The 24,084-nt window shown below is 30.0% G+C and overlaps 3 protein-coding genes across 12 annotated transcripts; 2 read left to right on the top strand and 1 right to left on the bottom strand.

Annotated features, from left to right (window-relative positions):
- Positions 1–9: 9 nt before the first annotated feature.
- On the top strand, positions 10–13,378 carry bchs (WD repeat and FYVE domain containing 3 bchs). Its single transcript, XM_047060554.2, has 4 exons — positions 10–9,959; positions 10,024–10,459; positions 10,519–12,505; positions 12,586–13,378. The coding sequence occupies exons 1-4, from the start codon at positions 1,167–1,169 to the stop codon at positions 12,701–12,703; spliced, it is 11,334 nt and encodes a 3,777-aa protein (XP_046916510.2). The 5' UTR covers positions 10–1,166; the 3' UTR covers positions 12,704–13,378.
- Positions 13,379–14,639: 1,261 nt separating this feature from the next.
- Positions 14,640–21,686, top strand: IP3K1 (inositol-trisphosphate 3-kinase-like protein). 10 transcript variants are annotated; one of them, XM_075732657.1, is made up of 5 exons: positions 14,640–14,953; positions 16,165–16,727; positions 19,731–19,967; positions 20,078–20,944; positions 21,016–21,686. In XM_075732657.1, exons 2-5 carry the CDS (start codon positions 16,662–16,664, stop codon positions 21,412–21,414), a joined length of 1,569 nt encoding a protein of 522 aa, XP_075588772.1. In that variant the 5' UTR covers positions 14,640–14,953; positions 16,165–16,661; the 3' UTR covers positions 21,415–21,686. The 10 variants fall into 10 exon arrangements, with proteins under 10 accessions (XP_075588772.1, XP_075588770.1, XP_075588771.1 ...); XM_075732655.1 differs by having other exon boundaries at positions 16,019–16,727; XM_075732656.1 differs by having other exon boundaries at positions 14,640–15,067.
- Positions 21,678–24,077, bottom strand: LOC124496991 (activin receptor type-1-like). Its single transcript, XM_075732651.1, has 3 exons — positions 23,721–24,077; positions 22,277–23,647; positions 21,678–22,183 (listed from the first exon to the last, which is right to left on the bottom strand). Exons 1-3 carry the CDS (start codon positions 23,817–23,819, stop codon positions 21,989–21,991), a joined length of 1,665 nt encoding a protein of 554 aa, XP_075588766.1. The 5' UTR covers positions 23,820–24,077; the 3' UTR covers positions 21,678–21,988.
- Between the last annotated feature and the right edge of the window lie 7 nt (positions 24,078–24,084).

The raw sequence follows: 24,084 nt of genomic DNA, 5'->3' as shown, positions 1-24,084 counted from the left end.
CAAAAACCCAAAAAAAACCAAAAAAAAAAAAAAAATCCAGAATTCATTCTGATCAAGAATGGATGTGTATGTTCTGTGTGTTCTGTGTGTTTGTGCATTCAACTATATAGCATCCCCTTTATTTATTCCAAAACAAGAATTCCATTCATTTTCTATTTCACCTCCAACGCTTTTTTTTGTATGTTCTTTCTTTCACTGTTTTATTGTCTATTCCACCATCATCCACTATCATCATTGAATCGTATATATCTGAGCTTTGTTTACCATTTACATTGACACATAATAATACACCCGTGTATATGTTATATCCCCACACACACACAAAATGATAATGATAAACAAAACAAAACAAAACAAAACAAAAAAAAACAGCGGCTCGTTTTGTTTATTCTCCAGAATTTGATTGAATATTTGATTGGCGATAAATATTTGAATGGAATCAATGAGAAAATGATGCTAAACAACAACAAAAATTTACATAACATCATCAAGCAATAATTAATAAATTCAATCATCAAACAAAACATGCTCACCATTATACGATCTATTCGTTTTGAATGATGAATGAATGAATGTGTTTACATTAACCAAACACACACAACAATCATCTATAGATATGGTCAAACCGATAAATGTGTGTGTGTGTGATGTCAAATCTGAATTAAATTCATGAAAATTAAAAAAAAAAACACCGCTGATAATATTGATTCTGTGGAGCCAAATTTTTTTTGTTTGCCCCAGCGATCAATCAACAATTATCGAATATCGATTTTTTCTTCACTCTCTTTCTCACCTTCGAATCTCTTTTCATAAATCATTCGCGAATCAATGGCCAAAACAAAAAAAAAATTTTTTTTTTTCATTCGAATAATAATTTGATTGATAACGTTGTGATCACGAAATTGAATTTTTAAATTTTTTTTTTCGTTCACCATGTTTTTTTGGGTGTAGATAATTTTAGTCAATCATCGAATAATAATCAACAATCGATTATATTATATCAAGATCTCTATAAACATTCGAACATTTTTTTTGGACCGAAACAAAACGATCTTCATCATCATCATCACTTCCATTTCTTCCATTATCAACTGAACCAAATTCTTTGATTATTAAACATTAGAATTTTCAGTACAAGAAATTACAAAACAACAACAACAACAACAATGGATCAAGATACATTATTATCCATATCACATCTGCATAAACAATTTGCCGATATTAAACAAAATGCACCATCAATTGGTTCATCACAATCGGCAAATGAATTACATGAACAAAAAATTTATAACATTTTACCATTATTTTGTAAAATATTCAACAACAACAATAATTATCAACAACAACAGACAGAAAATTCGAATGAATCGATTGCTCAACAACAACAACAACAACAACCAAATATCGATATATTCGAAACATTTGCTGATGCAACATCATTCACACAAATGGTATCACGATTAATGGTCACTGAAATAAGACGTCGTGCATCGAATAAAACCACCGAATTAGCATCATTAGCGATTGTGGAATTTTTAGAAATAAGTCCAACGGTTACAAATATTCCGGCAAATAAAAAAGGATGGATCCTATTGTCTACGTTGAATATACTGGTATCATTTAATTCATCACAATTGATTGCCATAATGACAAATAATTCATTGGCATCAACATTGGTTAAATGTCTTTATCTTTTCTTTGATTTACCACCATTTGATGATGATGATGATGAAGATGAAAAATCAAACAACAATAATGATTATTATCTATCCATTGGTGAACGTCGTCAATTATTACAAAAAGTTTTTTCACAATTATTACAACGATTATGTACATCACCAACAGCATTGAATGATTTGACTAGAAAAGATGATTTAATATTATTATTCAATGTGATTACATCATGGTGTCCAGAACATAATAGAATGTGGCGTAAAACAGCCGCCGATACAATCATAACGATGGCCAAACATGGCAATATAAATGTTGATTATTTACATTCGAAAAATTGTATCCATTTATTTGTAGAGAATGTACAAAGAATATTGGAATTAGGCACAGCACCGAATAATGAAATATTATTGATGATACGTACATTTATTGGATTCATGTTTGAATATGTCCACTATTATTATCAACATTCATCGATTACAAACAATTCAAATGTTGCCATACAGATTTTATTGGATGATTTTAATGAATGTTTTGGTTATCAATTTTTTGTCGATTTTGGAACACGTTTAGAACAATCTGAAGATTTTGATTTATTATCAGATTTTTTAATATTAATCTGTTTGTTCACGAAAATTGGTGCAACACAATTGAAACCACGGCCATTATCAGTGAATCAAGTGTTTATTATTGAAAATTTTTCCATACCAAAACCATCGATAAAGAATTCGATAAAAAATTTAAAAGCATTCAGTATTTATGTATCATTATGGCAAAAATCACGTACAATAGAATTACAGCGAATGATATTGAATCAGATACAAAAAATTTATGCCGAAGATAAAGCCAATTATTTTCTACTTGAATCACAGAATACATTAAGTTCATTTGCCGATCAATTGGAAGAGAAAAATGAAACAATACAATCGATATATTATTCATTATTAGAATATATTGTTACTGAATTGAATTATGTTCCATGTAAAGAATTGATTACCATTGGTATGATATTGAAAAAACAAAATTCAACACCACAAAGTTCATTATTGGCATTGAAATCATTGAATTCAATGTTAAAATTGAATACAATATTCAAAGAAGTATTTCGTGAAGTTGGTCTTGTCGATATACTTTGTACGACATTTAATTCATTTATTGAAATTCTTGAACAACAACAACAACAACAACAACAACAGATTGAAATAAATCTAACTGAATTATTGGAAATTCTCATACAGCTATTGATTGGTGGTGGTGGATCATCAGTGAATCAAAATTGTCAAATATTTCATGATCTTGATTCATCAACACATACATTTCAATTGATTAAAATACTTACCACTAGTAGTAGCAGTGGCAACAATTCCGGTAGAAATAGTTCATTATCATCATCTGGTGGAAATAGTGGTAAAGAATCATCACGAAGTAATAATAATCATCGTGAATCAATCAATAAATCCATTCGTAAACGTGCATTCACATTGATACAACAATTAATATTATCGAATAATAGTGAAGAAAATTTATCACAATTATTAGTACTATTACATCGTGATCGAAATTCATTCAATAGTGTACAAGAAATGTTGAGTTTAAAATTATCCGTTTTAAAATCATTACTTATTGTATTGAGTGAAAATCATCGTGTTCGTGCCCTATTCCGTAAGATTGGTGGATTCGTATCCGTCATATCGGTTATTGTTTATATGGAAAATTATCTTATTGAAATACCATCATCATCCATACATTCATTTGATAGTCGACAAATATGGAATCTATTGCGTTTTGTTTTCGCAATGTTAACAACAGCAATGCGTTTTGAACCGGCAAATTCCAAATATTTTGCTCAAGAAATTTGTTCACCAAGTTTTACCGATTCATTACGTTTATTAGGCTGTTTTGATGAATTACAATTTGGTTGGAGAAAATCAACAAAAATGAAACAAGAACAACAGCAGCAACAAGAAGAAGAAACGAAAAATTATCAAAAATTATTCGAATCAAATGTTGATGAATTACAATCGAATAGAAAATATTCGAAAAATGAATGTGCTTGTGTTCTAATGAGATTATTATATGATATGGCCATGGATTCATTGGATCGAAATATTGGTAGTAATAAGACTGGAACACATCAACAACAACAACAGCCAAAACAATCGACAAATATAATTGAAACAAATATCATTATTTATCCATGCATCATTGATTCAATATTTCAATTATTGAAATTCATTGAATCTGGTCGATTATGTAGATTTTTGATGGAAAAAATTGGTGCATTATTACGATTAGAACGTAATTGTCAAGCAATTTGTGAAACTGGATTAGTTACCGAATTAATGAATTCAGCATATGTGGATATTTTTATGGATGAATCTAATCAATTACATCAATTAATACGTTATATTTTCGAACGATTAGCAGCACATCATATACAGGCTAAAGATTTACGTATATTTCTTCGCCTATCGAATCCATTGAATTCAATACCAGTGGATGAGATTAAACCGAAAATATTTCATCGTGATCGTTCGATTCCTTTGTCAAGAATTAAATCTATGATTAGTATATCAACACCACGTGATTCACAGGATGATTATCATCGAAGTATTCATGGTTCAAATTTACGAAATCTAAGTCCACCATTCACCGAATTTGATATGAATCCAGAAGGATTTAGTTGCATATTTATTCCATCGATTGCACCTATTTCGACAGCTGGTAATTTTTCAAATGGTCCATCAAGCCTATTGACCGGTGCAATTGTTGGTAATTCTGATGTGCCTGTATTGGTCAATGGTGGCATAGGCACCGGTGAACGAGCATTTCCATCACAATCCGGCTTATCGTTTACTAGTTGGATTTTTATCGGTCGTTCAGATCCATCGAATGATAATCATACTATTAATGTATTGACATTATATCGTGCAACACAACCAAATGCTGAATATTCATGTTTAAAAGCATACATAAGTTTGCAGGAAAAAACAATGACCATATCAACACAAGAATTGCCAATATTTACAACGATGACAATGCAAATGAATCTTGATTCAGATCATAATGTTCGTTTTCCAGTGCCGGAATTGACCACTACAAATTCATGGCATCACATTGTTATTGTATTGAATAGAGCATTATTGAAAAATTCTACAATCTGTGTTTACATTGATGGTTGTCTTCGTTTATCGAAAAAATTAAGTTATATTTCATCCATTGTTGGTGGAAGTTATGGTATTGCCAATACAAGTCCATTATATATCAATGCATTCATTGGTACACCACCACATTATCGGAAACAAGGTTCACGATTGGTATGGAAACAAGGTCCATGTCATCTGATTGAAGAAGCATTAGGTCCACCATTTGTTTCATACATCTATATGCTTGGTCCGAATTATATTGGAAGTTTTCAGGCGATTGCTTATAAACAACCATCACAATATCAGCAACAATTACAATTACCACAACAACAAATAGCTGAAGATAAATTAATATTTGGTTTGAATGCTCGTGCAACATCGGTGATGACATTATCGAAAATGCGTCGTGTTTATTCCAAATTTGATTGTAAACAAATTGCCAAAATTATTGGTCTTTCAACACACGAAAATGCTACACCAATATATGTATTACATAATTCAGCTGGACATCTTTGTGGACCAAGTCGACCATTAGGTGGTGTTCTTATCGGTAATATTGGTGCACGTTGTTTTGTACCAAAACCAATTACATTAACTGTAGCCGATATTGGTGGCACATATCTATTACTTGGATTAGTGGCCAATGCACATGATAATGAATCATTGTATGCAAGTTGTAAAGCACTTGTATGTATTTTTCGTGCAAATCGTGAATTACAACTAGAAATGGATCGTATTAATGGATATCAAATATTAGCAATGTTATTGAAACGTAAACGTTTATCATTGAATAGTCATATTCTTACTTTATTATTCGAATTGGTGGATAATCTTGATGCAAGATTGATAATAAATCAAACGAATCGTTCACTATATTCATCGACAACCACCATAACGAATGTAGTTGCTTCAACTGTCTCGAATAGTATTAATTCTGGTCAAAATCAATCCCATTTAGAATATCCAAGTAATTATCGTGCATTTAAAGAATTATTTATCGATTCTATTGATTTATGGTTTCAATGTGACCTGTTGAAATCATTATTGGATCGAATCAATGAAATAATCATAAATGGTTCGACAAGTTCAAGTATGGAAAATGCATTTTTAATTGAAAATCGATTGAATATTTATCATTTACGTAAAATGAATCTATTATCAAGATTATTCACATTGTTCAAAGATCATATGGAATTGAAAGATGATGAAAAACTTGTTCCAACTATTATGATAATTTGTTTCCGTTTGTTGAATAAAACAAATCGATCCAAAGATCTACTTTGTATTGGTCAATTTATCGTTTCATTATTACCGATCTGTCAAGATGATATGCAACAAAATAATGCTGATAAATCTGAACCACAACAACAATCGAATGAAGTGACAATCGATTCATCGATCGAATTGATAAATTCATTATTGAAAATTATATTACAATTAATGAGTCGTAATACACCGGCATTAAATGGTCAAATGCAAGATGAACTTGTACGGTCGCTTGGATTTGATTGGTTCCTACTGTTTATTGGTGGTGGTGGTCAACAAAAAAAATTACATATGGAAACAATAACCATTGGTTTAGTGAATTTAATGCTTTTATTATCAAATCCAGTTCTTTATTCAAAATTTCGTGAAGGTCATTCAAATGGCCAATGGTTAAAAGATGCAGATTCATTTATTGAAAATCGTTCCACCGGTTTTCAATTGGCTGGTTTTAATATATCGACAGCAGCAACAAAAACAACGACAACAACAAGTAGTTCAACAGCAGCTGCTGCAGCAACAACATCAACAAAACAATCAATAACCAAAATTCAACGTGATTTATTCACATTACCTGGTTTTCAACATTTAAATTGGCTACTTACATATCATTTATATGAACCAAAAATTTATCTAATTTTATTTCAAACAATATTTGGTCATTATCGTACGTTAACACCAAAAACATTGGAAGATATTGATTCATTTGATCAACTATCAATGGAACATTTGTTGAATGTACTTGTTGTGGATGTACGACAATTGAAACAAGAAAAAATTTATGGTAAAGATTTAATATTATCGATTATTGGCATGATAAATGCAATTTGTTGTGAACGATCATCATCAACGAAACGAAATGAATATCCAACAATATTGTTTACATTCATCAAATTTATCTATAATCATAATCGTGATTTTCGTATTTATTGTCAAACAAATACAGAATTTCTTCATCATTTATGTCGTGCTTTGATTTTCGTACAATCAGCCAATGGTTTGAATAATAATAATAATGATATGAATGAATCGATTGAGTTATCATCATCATCATCACAATTAATTGATCATTCTGTTTGCCAATCAATATTGGAATTTATTATGGCAATTTTCATCAATATAATCAATACAAATCCATACACATTGACAATGAATCAAACGGCGCAATCATTTTTCATGAATAATAAACCATGTACATTATTCAATAGTTTATTGAATTATATGGGACAATGTCGTCTTGGTCAAACAAAGATTATGTCATTATTTATGGATTGTGTTTGTAAATCATTAGATTGTAATAATCAATCTTCGTCATTATCACAACAAAATGTTATTTTAAATTTTCAAAATTCCTATTCCAATATTGTTGTTCTGATGTCAGCAATAGTGGATAAATTATGGCAAAATTGTTATATTGATGATCGTCGTAAAGTACTTGATTGTCTTATTCGATTATTACGTGCAAATTCACCAAATGATTCGTCATCAGTGGCTATGAAATCACAACAACAATCAATTAGTTCATTTAAAACATCATTGAAAAATCTTACATCACAAGTATCCGAATTAAATCTACTATGTAAATCAATTAATCGTAGTATATTGTATCTTATATCCAGGTCACTTGATTCAATGTCTGATCGTATACAATTATTTGAAATATTACAGCTGATACATACGAATAGTCAATTATTGATCATATCCAAATGTAATAATGATCCAGAATTTTTTGCTTGCCTCACTCATTGTCTGCTGCAATTGATACAGGAAGAAACAATTTGTTTGACAAGCGTAAAAGATCGAACATCACAAACAACATGGTATATTGGTAATAATTCCGGTTCGATGGATATTGGTACCGATACTGATGAAGGTACATTATTGATTACATCAACAGCTAAAAAAATCTGGCAAGAAATTTATCTATCAAGAAAAACGTTATTGGAAGAAACACTGAAAATATCACTTACATCAAATAATTCAGCATTTGGTATTGAATCTTGTGATTTAAGCCGTTTTCGTGATGTTCTCTATGAACCGACATTGAAATGTTGGTCAAATTATATTGAACAAGAATCACAACGGTTAAAAAAGAAACCAGCAACATCATCATTATCATTTGATTTACCATTGCCGAATTCAAATGTTTTAACGGAAAAATTTACCAATATCAATAAATTGAATAATTTGGTCACCAAATCAGCTGGTGGTCTTGTATCGAAAATTGTTGGCGGTACTTCTGGTGTTGTTGGTAGTGCCATATCATCAGCTGTTGGTACAACACGTAAAGAAGTATTTCGTTCAAGTTCAAGTTCAGATTCAACACATTCACCACATCATTCTACTCTAATACCATTGTGGACATTGATGTCAAAAAATGATGTTATGTATTGGTCATCGATACATGAATTGATTGTAAAGAATTTTGTCAATTTTCAAGCTAAACAAAAACGTACATTAGATTATAATCTTCGTAAATATGTCTACAATGAATGGTTGAATAGTGAATATGAATTTCTTACCCGTGAACGTACTATATGGGGTCCATTGTATGGTTCAAAACGTTTCGATAAATGGATGATGGACATGACTGAAGGTCCAAATCGTATGCGTAAAAAAATGATTCGCAATGATGAATTTTATCTCAATTATCCATTTCGTCCAGAAATGGAAAATGCAAAATATCCAAAATTTCGTTCACCAATTTCATTGGATTCAAAAGATTATTTTCGACGAATTCATTCGGAAAAATATTTCCATCTGGATAAAGATGAAGATGTACAATCATTTGAATATGAAATTGATGAATTACCATGTGCATCGATCAGTGATTCAAATGAAACATCTAAAGGATCATTATCAGATTCGAATAGACCAAAAACATCATTATCAAATACCGATGATGATTATCCAGAATTTGCTGATCCTTCGGATTCATTGGATATATTTGAAGCTGAACAAACAATTGGTGAACAACAAGTGGTACCTGCGGTTGGTAATAATGAAAGTGGAAGTAGCAATAACAATAATAAACAAACACCAAATAAATCAGTTGCCAAAGATGTTGTAATGCATGAAGATAATAATGAAATGCAAACAATATTACGATTATTGGAAGAAGGAGAAAAAATTTCACACATGTTTCGTGTTGCTCGTGTACAAGGTCTTGATTCATATGAAGGTCTCCTATTATTTGGTAAAGAACATTTTTATCTTATTGATGGTTTTACATTGTTGAAAACAAAAGAAATACGTGACATTGATTCATTACCACCAGGTGTTTATGATTCAATCATACCAAATACACCAAGTTCAAGTTCAGTATCGGTTTATACCGGTAAAAAAGTATGCAATAAATTTGCATTCGAAGATATACGTGAAGTCCATAAACGGCGTTACCTTTTGCAACCGATTGCATTGGAAATATTTTCAATGGATGGTCGTAATTCATTGATGGTATTTCCAAGAAATTTACGAAATAAAGTTTATGCAAGATTTTTATCAGTAGCTGTTCATATTACCGATAATGCACAGGATTCATTGATGGGACAAAAACGTAATGTTAATGTTGAAACCGGTGGTTTATTGAGTAATCTAATTGGTGAAACTTCCGTTACACAACGATGGGTTCGTGGTGAAATATCAAATTTTCAATATCTAATGAATCTCAATACATTGGCTGGCCGTTCATATAATGACCTGATGCAATATCCAGTGTTTCCATGGATTGTAGCCGATTATTCAAGCTATGAATTGGATCTAAATAATCCGGCATCATTTCGTGATCTAGGAAAACCGATGGGTGCACAAACACCTGATCGTTTGGAACAATTTAAAAAACGTTTTAGTGAATGGGATGCCGATACGAATATCAAAGGGGTATGTATGTTTGTATCACGTGTATGATTTGAATTTTAAAAAATTTTTCCTTCAAAAATTTCAGGGTGATGAACTCATACAAGGTGCATATCATTATGGAACATTTTATTCAAGTGCAATGATTGTTGCTTCATATCTTGTACGAATTGAACCATTCACACAACATTTTCTTCGATTACAAGGTGGACATTTTGATCTAGCTGATCGAATGTTTCATTCAATTGGTGATGCATGGCTTTCAGCATCTAAACATAATATGGCTGATCTGAAAGAATTGATACCAGAATTTTTCTACTTACCAGAATTTTTAGTCAATTCAAATCGTTATGATTTTGGTTGTAAACAAAATGGTACACGTTTAAATGATGTTATATTACCGAATTGGGCTAAAGATGATCCACGTGAATTTATACGTGTACATCGTGCAGCATTAGAATCGGATTATGTATCGGCACATTTACATGAATGGATTGATTTAATTTTTGGTTATAAACAAAATGGTTTGTGCTCTTGACCATTTGACCATTTGAATTAATCTGTTTTTTTATGGTTTTATTAGGTCCACCAGCAATCGATGCTGTAAATGTATTTCATCATCTATTCTATGAAGGAAATGCCGATATTTATAATATTGATGATCCATTGAAAAAGAATGCAACAATTGGTTTTATCAATAATTTTGGTCAGGTACCAATGCAATTGTTTAAAAAACCACATCCACAAAAGAAAACATTCCAATCGAATATGGTTTCAACACCATTAATTTCATCATTACCACCATTATTATCATCTGTAAATCTAAGTGGTTCAAATATTTCAACAAGCAAAGTATTTATACATAATCTAGAATATTTGAAACCAATGATGCATCCAATCAAAGAACTAAAAGGTGCTGTTGGTCAAATCGTACAACAGGAAAAAACAATATTGGCTGTTGAACAGAATAAAGTATTGATACCACCATTATATAATCGATGTGTAGCATGGGGTTTTGCTGATCATAGTTTTCGTATTGGTCCATATGAATCGGATCGTGCACTTTATGTTTGGGAAAGTGAATTATTTCCACCGAATGGTGAAATTCTTTGCACTACGGTACCAAATTCTCGTATCATAATAACGGCTGGAACAAATTCAGTAATCTATGTATGGCGTGTGAAAACTAAATCATTAACATTATCATTACATCAAAAATTATATGGCCATACTGAAGCGGTTACATGTTTGGCATCATCTTCAGCATATGGAATTGTTGTTTCTGGTTCTCGTGATAAAACCTGTATTATATGGGATCTAAATCGTTTTGTTTTCATACGACAATTAGGTGGTGGTCAGGAACTAGTTCATCGATCTCCAATAGCAGCAGCTGCTATTAATGATTTAACTGGTGATATTGCCACTTGTTGTTCAACAATGCTTTATCTTTGGTCAATTAATGGTGATCTAGTTGCACAAGTCAATACACTGGATTGTTCACCATCATCAGCAATGAATTCAACGATGGCTTCACCACAACAACAGAATTGTCCACCACAAAATTCGGCACAAATATTATGTTTAGCTTTCTCATCATACAATGAATGGGATGCCGATAATGTTATACTAACTGGATCATCAGATGGTGTTGTAAAAATGTGGGCATTACGTTATGTTCAAGAAAGATCACAAGAAATGGATGAATTTAAAGAAAACATTTCAAAAACTACATCATCTTCATCATCGTCATCATCTTCGTCACCATCATCATCAACATCATCAGCTGATTCATCTGTATCGGAAGATTTAAAAAATTCTATTGCATTAAATCCATCGAAAGATGAAATTGTTCGACGATTATCGATAGTGTCGACAAAAAATGAAAATGAAGATTCGGAAGAGAATTCAACAACACCTGTTGATGAAGGTGATAATGTTGATATAAATGATTGGAATCAATCATCTAATTATCATCAACAACAACATTATCAGCAGCACCAGCACCAACAACAACAACTTATTATTCGTCCACAGCCTACTATTGCATTAACACATTCAGAATCATTTACAGAATCAAAACCTGAACAATTGCTACATGATACATCATCAAAATCATCAACGAAATTATTATTGGGAAATTCTTTACAAGCTGGACCGGTTGGTGGATCTATTCGAAATTCAAAATCTGATACAGCATTAGCTGAATCATTATCGAAATCGAAACCACATGATATAGATGAAGAAAATCCATGCTTAAAAATGGGCCATCGTTGGGCAACAAAATTATTATTTCGTTCAAAATTAACAATGCATACAGCATATGAACGTAAAGATAATAAAGATCCGGCAGCCATCACCTGTATAGCCATATCGAAAGATCATCGTAATCTTTTCGTTGGTGATGCACGTGGTCGTATATTTTGTTGGGCAGTAAATGAGAATAAAAATCTTGCCGCTGATCATTGGATTAAAGATGATGTGGCCACAAATTGTACAAGCTGTTCAATAAGATTTTCCATTACCGAACGTAAACATCATTGTCGTAATTGTGGTAAAGTTTTCTGTGCACGGTAAGAATATTATCATCGGAATTTAAAAAAAAAATTATTTAAACCTTTTTTTTCTCTTTCATTTCGATAATGATCTGTAGATGTTCACGATTTGAAGCAACAATTGTACGTTTAAAAATAATGAAACCGGTACGTGTTTGTCAGAATTGTTTCATCTACTTACAACAACAGCAACCAAAAACAACATCATCTGGATAGAAAAAAAAGACACCATTCTTATACCGATGTTCATTGTTATTTCGTGGAAAACAACATCGAAAAAAAAATTCTAGTCAAATTTCGTCACAAACACACACACACACAAACCAACGGCTACATATGACTTAAATATTTTTTTTCCACAATGAAGAAATTCCAAAAAAAATTGTTTTTTTTTCTTTTGCACATCTCATCATCATCATCATCATCATCGAATTCATTACTCTTTTTGTTGTGATAAATTTTGGAACAAAAACAAAAACATCAATTAATTGTACATGAAGAAAAAAAAATTATCATAATCATCATTTGTTTGTTGTTTATTTTTAAAAATTTTTCTCGTTTTTGTTATTATTAATTATTATTAATCTGATTATTTTTGTCATTGATTTTCGTTTTCTCATATATGAATTATATCATTCAACAACAACAACAACAACAAAAAACATTCGAATTTTTTTTTTCTCATATGATTCGACTCTGATCGAATCGATTCGAATTTTTTTTTCGAAACATCACAAAAACATCACTGGTAGTATATTTGTTTAAGGTGTGAACTTTGATTTAGAGATTTTTAAAAATTGCCAATTAATTTTAAAATGTGTGAGAGAATCATAATTATTATGTTCAATTAATTTGATGATGAATAATAAATGAATTCATTCTTGGTGAGCATTCTTTTTATTTCTCCATTTTCATTCATTCATTTTTTCATGTTTAATAGAATTCCACCCTGATTTTTTTTTTTTTTTGGTCTGCTTTTGGGCAAAAAATTCTCCAAACAAATTGGTTGAATTTGTCTCACTAATCTCACTTTTGGTGTTTTATGGTTAGATAATTTAGTATTTTTCAAATTTTGATCAAATATAAAATAACAATAAATAAACATGTTGTCGTGGATGGTGGTGGTGTGTGGTCATCATCGATCATATGGATCATAAAATGGATTTTCCCGGAAATCATTAATCGATGATGATGATGGCCATCGATAATATTTTTTTTTGTTGTTGAAAAAAAATGGTCATTTTATTCACAAATTGAATTTGTGTTTTATTATGGATGGGATTTTTCAATCTAACAGATTGATCGATAATAAACGATATGATGATGACGACAACGACAATCTGTTAAAATGTGCAAAGACCCAGATCGGCATTAAACAAACACATATGACAATAGATTCATCATCTAAAACAACAATAACAATTCAACATGTGATTATGATGATGATGGTGAACGTGACCAAATCCTGGTATTACTCGAAAATCATCTATTATCTTGTTTTGGAACAAAAATTTAAAAAAAAACGAGGCCACCGGATATTCGAATGATGAAAATAGTCATGTCATGTATGAATGTGATTTTGAAGGAAATTAAAAGTTTTTTTTCAATTGATTTATGATGATGATCACGATCATGATCACACGTCAATAAATCAAATTGATCCAACCATGGCCGGTTAGTTCCAGTAATGATTGACCTTTAAATTGACTGGTGATTCGTTTCATCATCATCATGTTGAATGATCGCACAAGTTTGCCTTGAAAATAGTTAAAAAAAAAAAACAAGGAGATTAGCAAAAATAACAAAACAAATGATTGTCATTAATAAAACAGAATTTTTGCGAATGAAATTTTTTTTTTCTAATACTTCTTCTTTTCAAGGAAAGAATCCGATACTTTGAATAAATAATGAATCAATCGATTGATTTGTCCATAAGCAACATTCGAACATTCAACACAGAATATATAAATGGGTATATTCATAAATTGAGCGAATTTTTAGCCATTTTTGTTTACTGTGTGTGTGTTGTGGTGGCTGTAATTAGAATCGGCTATTTTTGACACACACACACAAACACACAGAGAGAGACTCCACCTTAACACTTTATCATCTGTGATGATGATGATGTTTGTGTGTTTTGTGTTTGTTTTGTTGTGTTCAATGATCAATAGAATCAATCAAATTCAACAAATTCAAAATGTGTCAATGAAATTTATTTTTTTCTTTCTTTCTTTCTTTATAGGGAAAAAATTCAGGAAATTTATCTGATAAATAAAACAAAACAAAAAAAAAAATTTTTTTTTTCTCTTCTATTCCATTGCCATCAACAACAAAACATCTTGTCCTGTGTGTGTGTGTGTGTGATGGCCATCATCATCATCATTCAGTTTTTTGTTCGAATGTTTAAGAATGGCCTTTTCAAACAACAACAACTACAAAAATCATCATCATTTATCATAGAGCAAAGTAAATTTTGTTTTTTTTTCTGTTTGTATGTTGATATATGAAAACGAATTGTAAATTTGAAAACGAGAGATATAAAGAAAAAAAACCCTTGTTGTTGTATACAATGAATGAATGGTAAATGAAAAATTCCTTTCTTCAATTCATAATAATTTTTTTGACAATCAATTCGATGATCATCAACATTGAACAAACAAACTGAAGATGTCAATGTTGATGATGAATTTTTCTTCACTCGGTTATTCTTTCTGATCCCATAATGATGGTGCCGTTGTTTGATTTTGTTCATTTTACATTCGACATAGCTAAAAATCAATTTGAATTTTTTTTTTCTTATCATCAATAAATTATCATCGTTATCATTATCGTAGCGATGAAAATGAGCGGAAATTCAATATATACTTTATCAATGTTCAAAGTTCATTCGAATTTTTTTTTATCATGCAATGTAGGTGAGTATAATAACTACTAAAAAAAAAAAATTTGAATTCGATCCTTTTTTTTTCATTAATTAATGGCTCTTTGTTTTTGTTTCTCTTTTATAAATATATGTTCGATAGAATCGAATCTAAATTGTTTGGTGGTGGTGGCGGTACAAAAACCATCATTTATTAGCACATGTTGATCGTTGAATTTTTTTTTTGTTAATCAAACCTTCCAATTGCCAAGACTATTTGGTGAATGTCGAATGAAGGTAATAATTCCATCACCATCACAGCCATCCTGTTAAAAGTGGAAATCAATCATAATTTTGTTGATTGATTGTGAATTGATTCGATTGGTTGAGTACAATTATGTGTGTGTGTGTGTGTGTGTGTGTGTGTGTGGTTTCAAACATTGGCAATTATCAAATAATTATCACAACTTCTCTCTCGCGCTCTCTCTCTCTCATCATCATCATTAAATATATAATTCGTTAATTGTGTTATTGTGTGATTGAATTTCTTTTGAATTTTTCCTCTGATTTTTTTTTTGTTGCACGAGTCAGCCCCATAGAACAACACCATCATGACAGCATACATATTGACATTATTTTATAATGATAATAATAATAATTGTCCACATTAGAACGAAAAACAAAAAACAAAAAAACAAAAAAATCTAGTCAAATTTCAATTCGCGCCTATTGGCTGTGGCTGTGGCTGTTGCTGCTGATTATATTTTTCTCTTCTCTTCGTTTTTTTTTTTTTTTTGATCATCATCAAAATAACTAGAATAAACACAAATAAGTGGCTGCTCATTTATCAATCAATTTGGTTATAGAAGAAGAAGAAAAAAAATTCAAGATAACCATCCATCCATCAATCAATTATTCGATAATCACCATCATCATGGTATAATAGTGATTATAAAAATGATAATGACTACGATGATGATGATAATGGTAATCTAGTCACACAAATATACCACACACACGCACACTTATATTTGAAGAAGAAAAAAAAATCAACCCAAAAAAAAAATCAAATCACTGAATTTCAATGCATCAAATTATCGAATGACATTATTATGAATTGTGTCGCAGTTAAATTTTTCCAACAAAACAACAATTTTCTTCAATCAATTTAATACAGACCTTTATTGATCGATCGATTGATTGATTGATTGATTAAGATTTCTATTCCGGTTCTATTTATCTTTAATTTTTCTTTTTGAAAAAAAACCAAAGATTAATCAACCAAAAAAAAAAAATAAAAACATTCAATTCAAAATGATTAAATTGACAGAATTTCCACCAGTCACCTATAGTTCATCATTTGTATCGTATTTCATTCAGGTAATGTATAATTTGCTTGTTTTTATTATTATTATTATTATTATTTTAATTCTACAAAATAAAATTCTACATAATCGATTGTGATAAACAAACAAACAAACAAACACGCACATATAACACACACACACACATTTAATACCCTCATCATCATAAATACATTGAATACACACAAAAAAAAACATTCCACAAATACCAAATATCAACTTGTTTTTTTGTGTGTTTATATGTTATCGACCACACAAAATCAAACAATTTGAATTCAATTGACGTAATCTATTCTCAATATAAAATGAGATGCTATGGCAATTAAATTTTTTTTTGTTTACCTGGCTGATTGACTGATTGATTGACTTAGTAGAAAGTAATTGAAATTTTATTTTCACATTGTTTTTCATATATAGACACATTGTTTGCGTGTTTGTGTGTGTGTGGTTTGCAATATTGCAAATTTGAAATTTATTTTTACAAAAACAAAGAATCAATAAAACACACGACATTGAAAAAGATTTAAATTATCTTATCATTTGGATAGATCAGAAATTTTATCCTTTATCTCTATCTCTCTATTTTGACCATTCTACAGGTCAAATTAAATCGTTGACTTTCAAAGTTGTTTACAAAATGACAAAATTTTTTAAATTTATTATATCACATGAATGAATGAATGAACGAATGACGTATTTCATCATTTTTTTTTTTTTTTTTTTTGATCATTACCGTTGTTTTTGTGGTTGTTGTTGTTGTTTGCCTGTTTGCCATTTATATTTATTGATTATTATTTCAATCATATGTAATATATTCACATTTTAATAATAGATGTGATATTGCAGATAGATTATTTCATGTCATGTCATGAATAAATACAATTTTTTCATTTCGTAATTAGAAACAAAAAAAAAAAAAATTTTACAATCAATTATCATCAACGATGGACGTATATATTATAAATTGATTTTATAAACACACACACACACACACACATTAGTTATTGCAATTCTTTTTTTTTTTTGGAATCAATTTGTCATGTTTGAATCATCATCATCATCATCATCATCGATTTATTTAAATGTAATAATTTTGTGTCCATTTTTTTTTCTTTGAATAATTGTACATTATTATATTATGTTTATAAATGTACTTTTTATTGGGTTGAATTCGTTAATTATTAATATCATGTGTGTGTGTGTGTGTGTGTGTGCATGTAATGTTTCGCCACCACCATCATTCATTTCTTCATTTGAATTTTTTATTTTTTGTTTCGTTTTGTTTCATCCATTCAATTTTCGAAGGACAATTACATTTTCAATTGACATATACATCTGGATGGTAAGCCACAGATTTTTTTTTTCTGGCGCTCGCGTGTATGTATTGTGTATTGTGTGTGTTTCACATTTTTTTTTTTTTTTTTTTTTTTTTGATTTCAATTTTCATTCATTCATTCATTGACGTAATATAATCGATACGCCCATTTTAATAGCATTTCAATTAAATTCATTCATTTGTATACCCATCCATTCATTTATCAATCACACACACACACACACACAAATATTGACATCATCATCATTCAACCGTATAGGCTGAATTTTGTTGTTTGTTTTTCTGTTATCTGTTGCTTTAAACTTTTTGTAAAAGAAACAAAAAAAAAATCATCATCATCATACAATTTGTTTCACATAAATGAAAGTTCAGCCATGTACACAAGCAATACCATGTGTGTGTGTTTGTGTGTGAGTGTGTGAAGATTTGATGAACTAATCTCTCTCTATCTCTATTTCTCTATTTTAATGAATTGGCAAGAGAGAGAGAGATAGAGAAAAACATGCTAAAAGTCATGTTCGACGCTTTATTCGATCCAGTTATTTTTATTTATTTATTTTTTTTTTTTTTTTGGTTTTCTTGCTATTCGAGGTTGAAATAGTCAAAAAAAAAAAAAAATCAAAATCAATTTCAAAAATATTGCCACACACACACACACATTTATTTGCAACATCAGATTATCAAAACGGTCATCATCATTTTCTGTTGTTTTTATTCAGTTTTTTTTTTTTTTGGTTGATGATTCAACCACACAAAGCTAAGCTAATCATCACCATAATATTCATTCTCATACCATTGATCAAACTGTTTTCATCTTGCACATACACAAATATTTTATACATTCACAATGTGAAGCTCATCTCTTTCTCTCTCTCTATCTATCTATCTATCTGTGTGTTTAGTACAAAAAAATCTAGATGTTTGAACCTGAACATACATATAATACATTGCAGAATAAATTAGACTCCATCTTTTTCTTCTTCTATACTACTTTTTTTCAAAGTTGAATGTTCAAATCATCAATATTTTTACGATTATTATTATTACGTGAATATTGTGAGGTTGAAATTTTTTTTTTTCTAAACGACAATTATTATTATTCATAAGAACATTTGGCTAGTCACGTAATTCTCTTTCGTTTGAATTTTTTTTTTAAATTTCATTACATTTGTGATGATGTTCTTTTAGTTCAGTAATAAATATATTCATGTGATTAGCTTGTGTGGTTCTGTTTTATGTTTTCTGTTTTCTTTTCTGTTTATCTCTCTCTGTTTGTGTGTGTGTGTGACTGTGTGGTGGTTGCGGAATTCGATCATCGTCATCGACATATAACCAATTTATGATCAAAAAAAAAACAAAAACAAAAACAACAACAACATTTTCAATTATAATGAAATCCTTTCAAATTTGATAATTGATAATTACAGACAAACATAGATTTTTGAACAAATTGTGAATACACACACACATGATAACGAAACAGGAAGATTCTTTTTAATTTTCAAATTTCAATTGAATTTCATTTCATTTTTCCTTTGTTTTTTTACATTATGCTCTATTTTTTTTATCTCTCTCTTTTTCTGAGAATAATTTTTGTTTTTTTTATTGAATTTTAATAAAATTGTAACAATTATGACGATGACATTAATGACCATACTTCAACATCATGATCAACATCAACAGCCGTCTGCACAAATACAATCATCATCATCATCATCTACAACATCGATATCGTCACCAAAAACAATGACATTATCATCTATAAATACATCATCATTATCATCATCTAAATCGATTGAATCATCAGAATTAGAAAAATCAAATTGTGAAATGACAACAGCAGCTGCAGCAGCAGCTGTTGCTGCAGCTGCAGCTATAGCTACATTATCAAATCATTGTTCATTATTACATAATTTTATGGTATTGAATAATTTATATGATTATTGAACAAATTTTTTCTGCTAATCAATTGATTGATTTTTTTTTAAATAATAACGATCTAATCCATTCGATTTTTTTTCTATTTTCAGAATACAAATAACGACAATGAACGATGTGATGATAATGTTGTAACGAATGGCCATCATCATCGTCATCATCACCATAATCATAATCATAATCACCATCATCATAACCATCATAATCATCATAACCATCATAACCATCATAATCATCGATCTAATCATTCAATACGGTTACGTTGGCAACAATTGGCTCGTGATGCATTTCAATATTCTTTACAAGAACAACAACGTCAAAAACAACAACAACCGCAGCAGCAGCAAAAACATCATCATCATCATCATCAACACCAATTAGAAATGTCTAATAATTTTGATATAATCAATAATCATCATCATCATCATCAACCGAATCAATTCGATATATTACAACAGAATCTAATTGATCTCATTGCTTTAAATTCCACTGGTTTAAATCCCAATATATTCGATCATCAATGGATACAATTATCTGGTCATGAAGATTCATTTGCATTAGCTGGACCTGGTACTATATGGAAAAAACATTCATCCGATTCAACTGAAATTGATGTTTATGAAGCATTAAGTTTAGAACCAATAGCCGAAATGATACCAAAATTTTATCGCAATGTTCAATATAAAGGCGATAATTTTATTGAACTAGAAGATCTTTTATATCCATTTAAAGATGCATCTATAATGGATATAAAAATGGGTACACGTACATTTTTAGAATCTGAAGTAAATAATACGAAATCTAGAAATGATTTATATGAAAAAATGTTACGATTAGATCCAAATCAATTGACTGCCCAGGAACATGAAACAAAATCTGTTACAAAACTGAGATATATGTTGTTCCGTGAGAATCTAAGTTCATCATCCAATCTGGGTTTTAGAATTGAAGGTTATAAGGTAAGGATATTTTCTTTTGTTTGATGTAAAGATGAATGGTAACCATTTTTTTTTTATTTCCACAAACATAGGTTGGCAACAATGTTAAACACAATAAAAATCTACATACAATTAAAACCGAACCTGATGTACAGACAATATTGGAATCATTTTTTCAAAACAAACGTTCGGTTTGTCGTGAAATTCTTGTCCGTTTACGATTGTTACGAAAATATTTTGAATCATCACCATTTTTTCGTCACCATGAAATTATTGGATCATCATTATTAATCATTTATACAGCTGATCGTGCCGGTGTTTGGATGATTGATTTCGCAAAAACCGTACGTATTCCTCAAGATTGTCAAATTAATCATAGAGATTCATGGCAACCGGGTAATCATGAAGATGGATATCTATTCGGTCTTGATAATCTGATTCATATATTGACCAAAGTTTTGGATCATTCAAAGAGTCAGCCACAATCATGATTTGTTTAGCATGATTGATATATAACACGCCAACCTTTACCTCAATATATAATACAAGGCCCTATGTGGTTTTGATGTTATTGGCAACTTTTTCCGATGATGAGATTTCGAATCGACGTTTTTGATGATTCATATTTTGATTTACGATTGGGATCTTCGATATTCAAGTGTAAATATTTGACCTTCTTTCATCGGATCTTTCATCACCTTTTTTTTATCTAAATTGTTTATTTTTAAATGAACACAAAATAAAGAATTGATCATTTAGAGAATAATTATAAAATTTTGTTTTTAATCATCATTTACTGATAATAATATTTTACAGAATATTCAATTTCAATTGTTATGAAGGTGCTGCCATCTGTTTACAAAGAAAAGAAATGTTCGAATTGTCAAATTCTTTTATATAAAATAGATAGATAGATAGAAACAATACATAAATGAACATGTTATGGCAGTATTTGGTAATGGGTAAAAAAAATCAAGATTTCATTTATATAAAATAGAAGAAAATCAATAATCGAAAAAAAAAATTATTTCAATCAATTTGTACATTGGCCATTAGATTCAATCGTTACGATTTCTGCCATTCATTCATCGATGTTGCTGTCGTTATTATATTATTATTATTAACATTGGTCAGTGTGGTTGTTGTTGTAGACATAAGATTAATCAACGATTTTTTGATACGTAATGCATTTAATCGTGAAAATGGATTCTTTGACCATGATTCTCGTATAATTTTGCATATTGTCTGTAATGATGGTATCTGATTGTATTTTGATTTTATGGAAAAAGAAAAATAAAATTTGTAATTTTAAAAAATGATGATGATAATAATAATAATAAATTCATCACATACCTCTGTGTTCATTTCTAAATGCGATGGAATTTCTGGTCGGAATTGTTCTACACAAACAATTTTATACATATCTTCAAAACTTGGATCCGAAGGTACTTTATATTGATATGGTACCTCATAATTCGATAATGGTGGCAGATCTGAACGACGTAAAATTTCCCAAAGTACTAGGGCAAATGAATAGATATCGGCACATGTATAGGCAGTAAAAACATCTTTACCAAATGAATCATCCAATACTTCGGGTGCCATATAACGTTTTGTACCAACACGATAATTATTACGGCCCACATCTAGTAAGCCGGTTATTTGTTTCGTAACGGCAAGACCAAAATCGGCAATACAACAAACTGAACGAGATTTCATCAATATATTTTTTGATTTAATATCTCGATGAGCGATAGCAACTTTTTTCTGTGTACCAAAATTTTCTGTATGTAAATATGTAAGACCATTTGCAATTGATGCCATGATGGAAATCATATCGGTGAATGAAAGTATATTTTGGCTAAGAAAATCGAATAATGAACCAAGCTCATGATAAGCAGTAACAAGCCATAAACGTGTACAGGAATTTTCTGATGTTACATCTGCACCAATAAATGATAGAATATTTTCATGTTTATTTAAATTCGAATGTGTGTAGATTTCAATTTCACGATTAAATGATGCTTCATCACGTGATAGAAATTTCTTTACAGCTACAGCTTCATATTGAAATAGACCTTTCCATACTTCACCATAGCGGCCTTTACCAACACATTGGATTAATGTAATTTGTTTGGAAATTGTACGTTGTGTAAGAATGAATGCACCCCAACCAGAACCGGATGAACATGATTCTTCTAAGGCTCGTAGTGTACTATCACCTGGTAATGATATTTTCAATTCAGGTGATCGATACTGTACATTTGCCACTTGTTGTTGTTTACTATGATGATGATCATTATTGAGATGCATTTTTTCCATAAAATCCAAATGATCATTTCCATATGATGATCCTTTCAATATTGATTTTCGACGTCTTATTTGAATGAAATAGTATGTGAATAATGCCATTGAAATAATGAATAAAATGATGATCATAATAATAAATATTGATAATGGTGTGATATATAAAAATTCATTCGTTTTGAATTCATCACCATCACCATCGCCATTAGCATTCAAATCAAATTTCATAAAATCATCATCATTACAGAATTGTTGTGAACAACATTTTATATAACTATCAACACCATTTGTAATATGATGATGTTGATTTTGATCAATTGGTCCCTCTAAATGTGGCAAACAAGATAGATTATTATCAACACAGCCACGTTTATAAATGATGGATGATTTATCATAAAAATCGACAAATGTGAAACACTAAAATATTTGTCAAATTGAAAATGAAAAAATTGAATAATTCGTAAAGAAATTCATCAACAAATTGGTTTACCTTGCCGACTAAACTTATACAATAATGTTCTGGATTCAAAGCGATTGCTTCATTAAAACAATCATCATCTTCACAATGATGACACTTGAATGTATACATTTCAATCAATCGAATTTAAATAATTTTTTTCATTGGCAAAAAAAAAATTTTTATTTTTCGTTGCTAATGGAAAAAGATTATCAACAAATTACATGAGCAACAGGCAAATTGTCTTCTATCAAACCATGAGCAACAACAACAACAGTAGCAGGTTAATAAACGAAACTCACACATACACCAAACAATTAATACCGATGAACTACCCTGTTTTTCTCAATTTTGATTGGTTAGATCCAATATCTTCTTCATATCATATGCTCTATGA

This window comes from Dermatophagoides farinae, chromosome 7 (genome assembly GCF_024713945.1).
Source record: "Dermatophagoides farinae isolate YC_2012a chromosome 7, ASM2471394v1, whole genome shotgun sequence".
Taxonomy (NCBI): domain Eukaryota; kingdom Metazoa; phylum Arthropoda; class Arachnida; order Sarcoptiformes; family Pyroglyphidae; genus Dermatophagoides; species Dermatophagoides farinae.
This window is presented reverse-complemented; position numbering and strand designations above follow the sequence as displayed.

Coding starts and splice junctions, on each gene's coding strand:
- bchs (XM_047060554.2), top strand. CDS start 1,167: ATGGATCAAGATACATTATTATCCATATCACATCTGCATAAACAATTT. Junction 9,960..10,023: donor CCGATACGAATATCAAAGGG/GTATGTATGTTT, acceptor CAAAAATTTCAG/GGTGATGAACTCATACAAGG. Junction 12,506..12,585: donor GGTAAAGTTTTCTGTGCACG/GTAAGAATATTA, acceptor AATGATCTGTAG/ATGTTCACGATTTGAAGCAA.
- IP3K1 (XM_075732657.1), top strand. CDS start 16,662: ATGATTAAATTGACAGAATTTCCACCAGTCACCTATAGTTCATCATTT. Junction 16,728..19,730: donor TTGTATCGTATTTCATTCAG/GTAATGTATAAT, acceptor CAACATCAACAG/CCGTCTGCACAAATACAATC. Junction 20,945..21,015: donor TTAGAATTGAAGGTTATAAG/GTAAGGATATTT, acceptor CCACAAACATAG/GTTGGCAACAATGTTAAACA.
- LOC124496991 (XM_075732651.1), bottom strand. CDS start 23,819: ATGTATACATTCAAGTGTCATCATTGTGAAGATGATGATTGTTTTAAT. Junction 23,648..23,720: donor GTATAAGTTTAGTCGGCAAG/GTAAACCAATTT, acceptor CAAATATTTTAG/TGTTTCACATTTGTCGATTT. Junction 22,184..22,276: donor ATTTAGAAATGAACACAGAG/GTATGTGATGAA, acceptor AAATACAATCAG/ATACCATCATTACAGACAAT.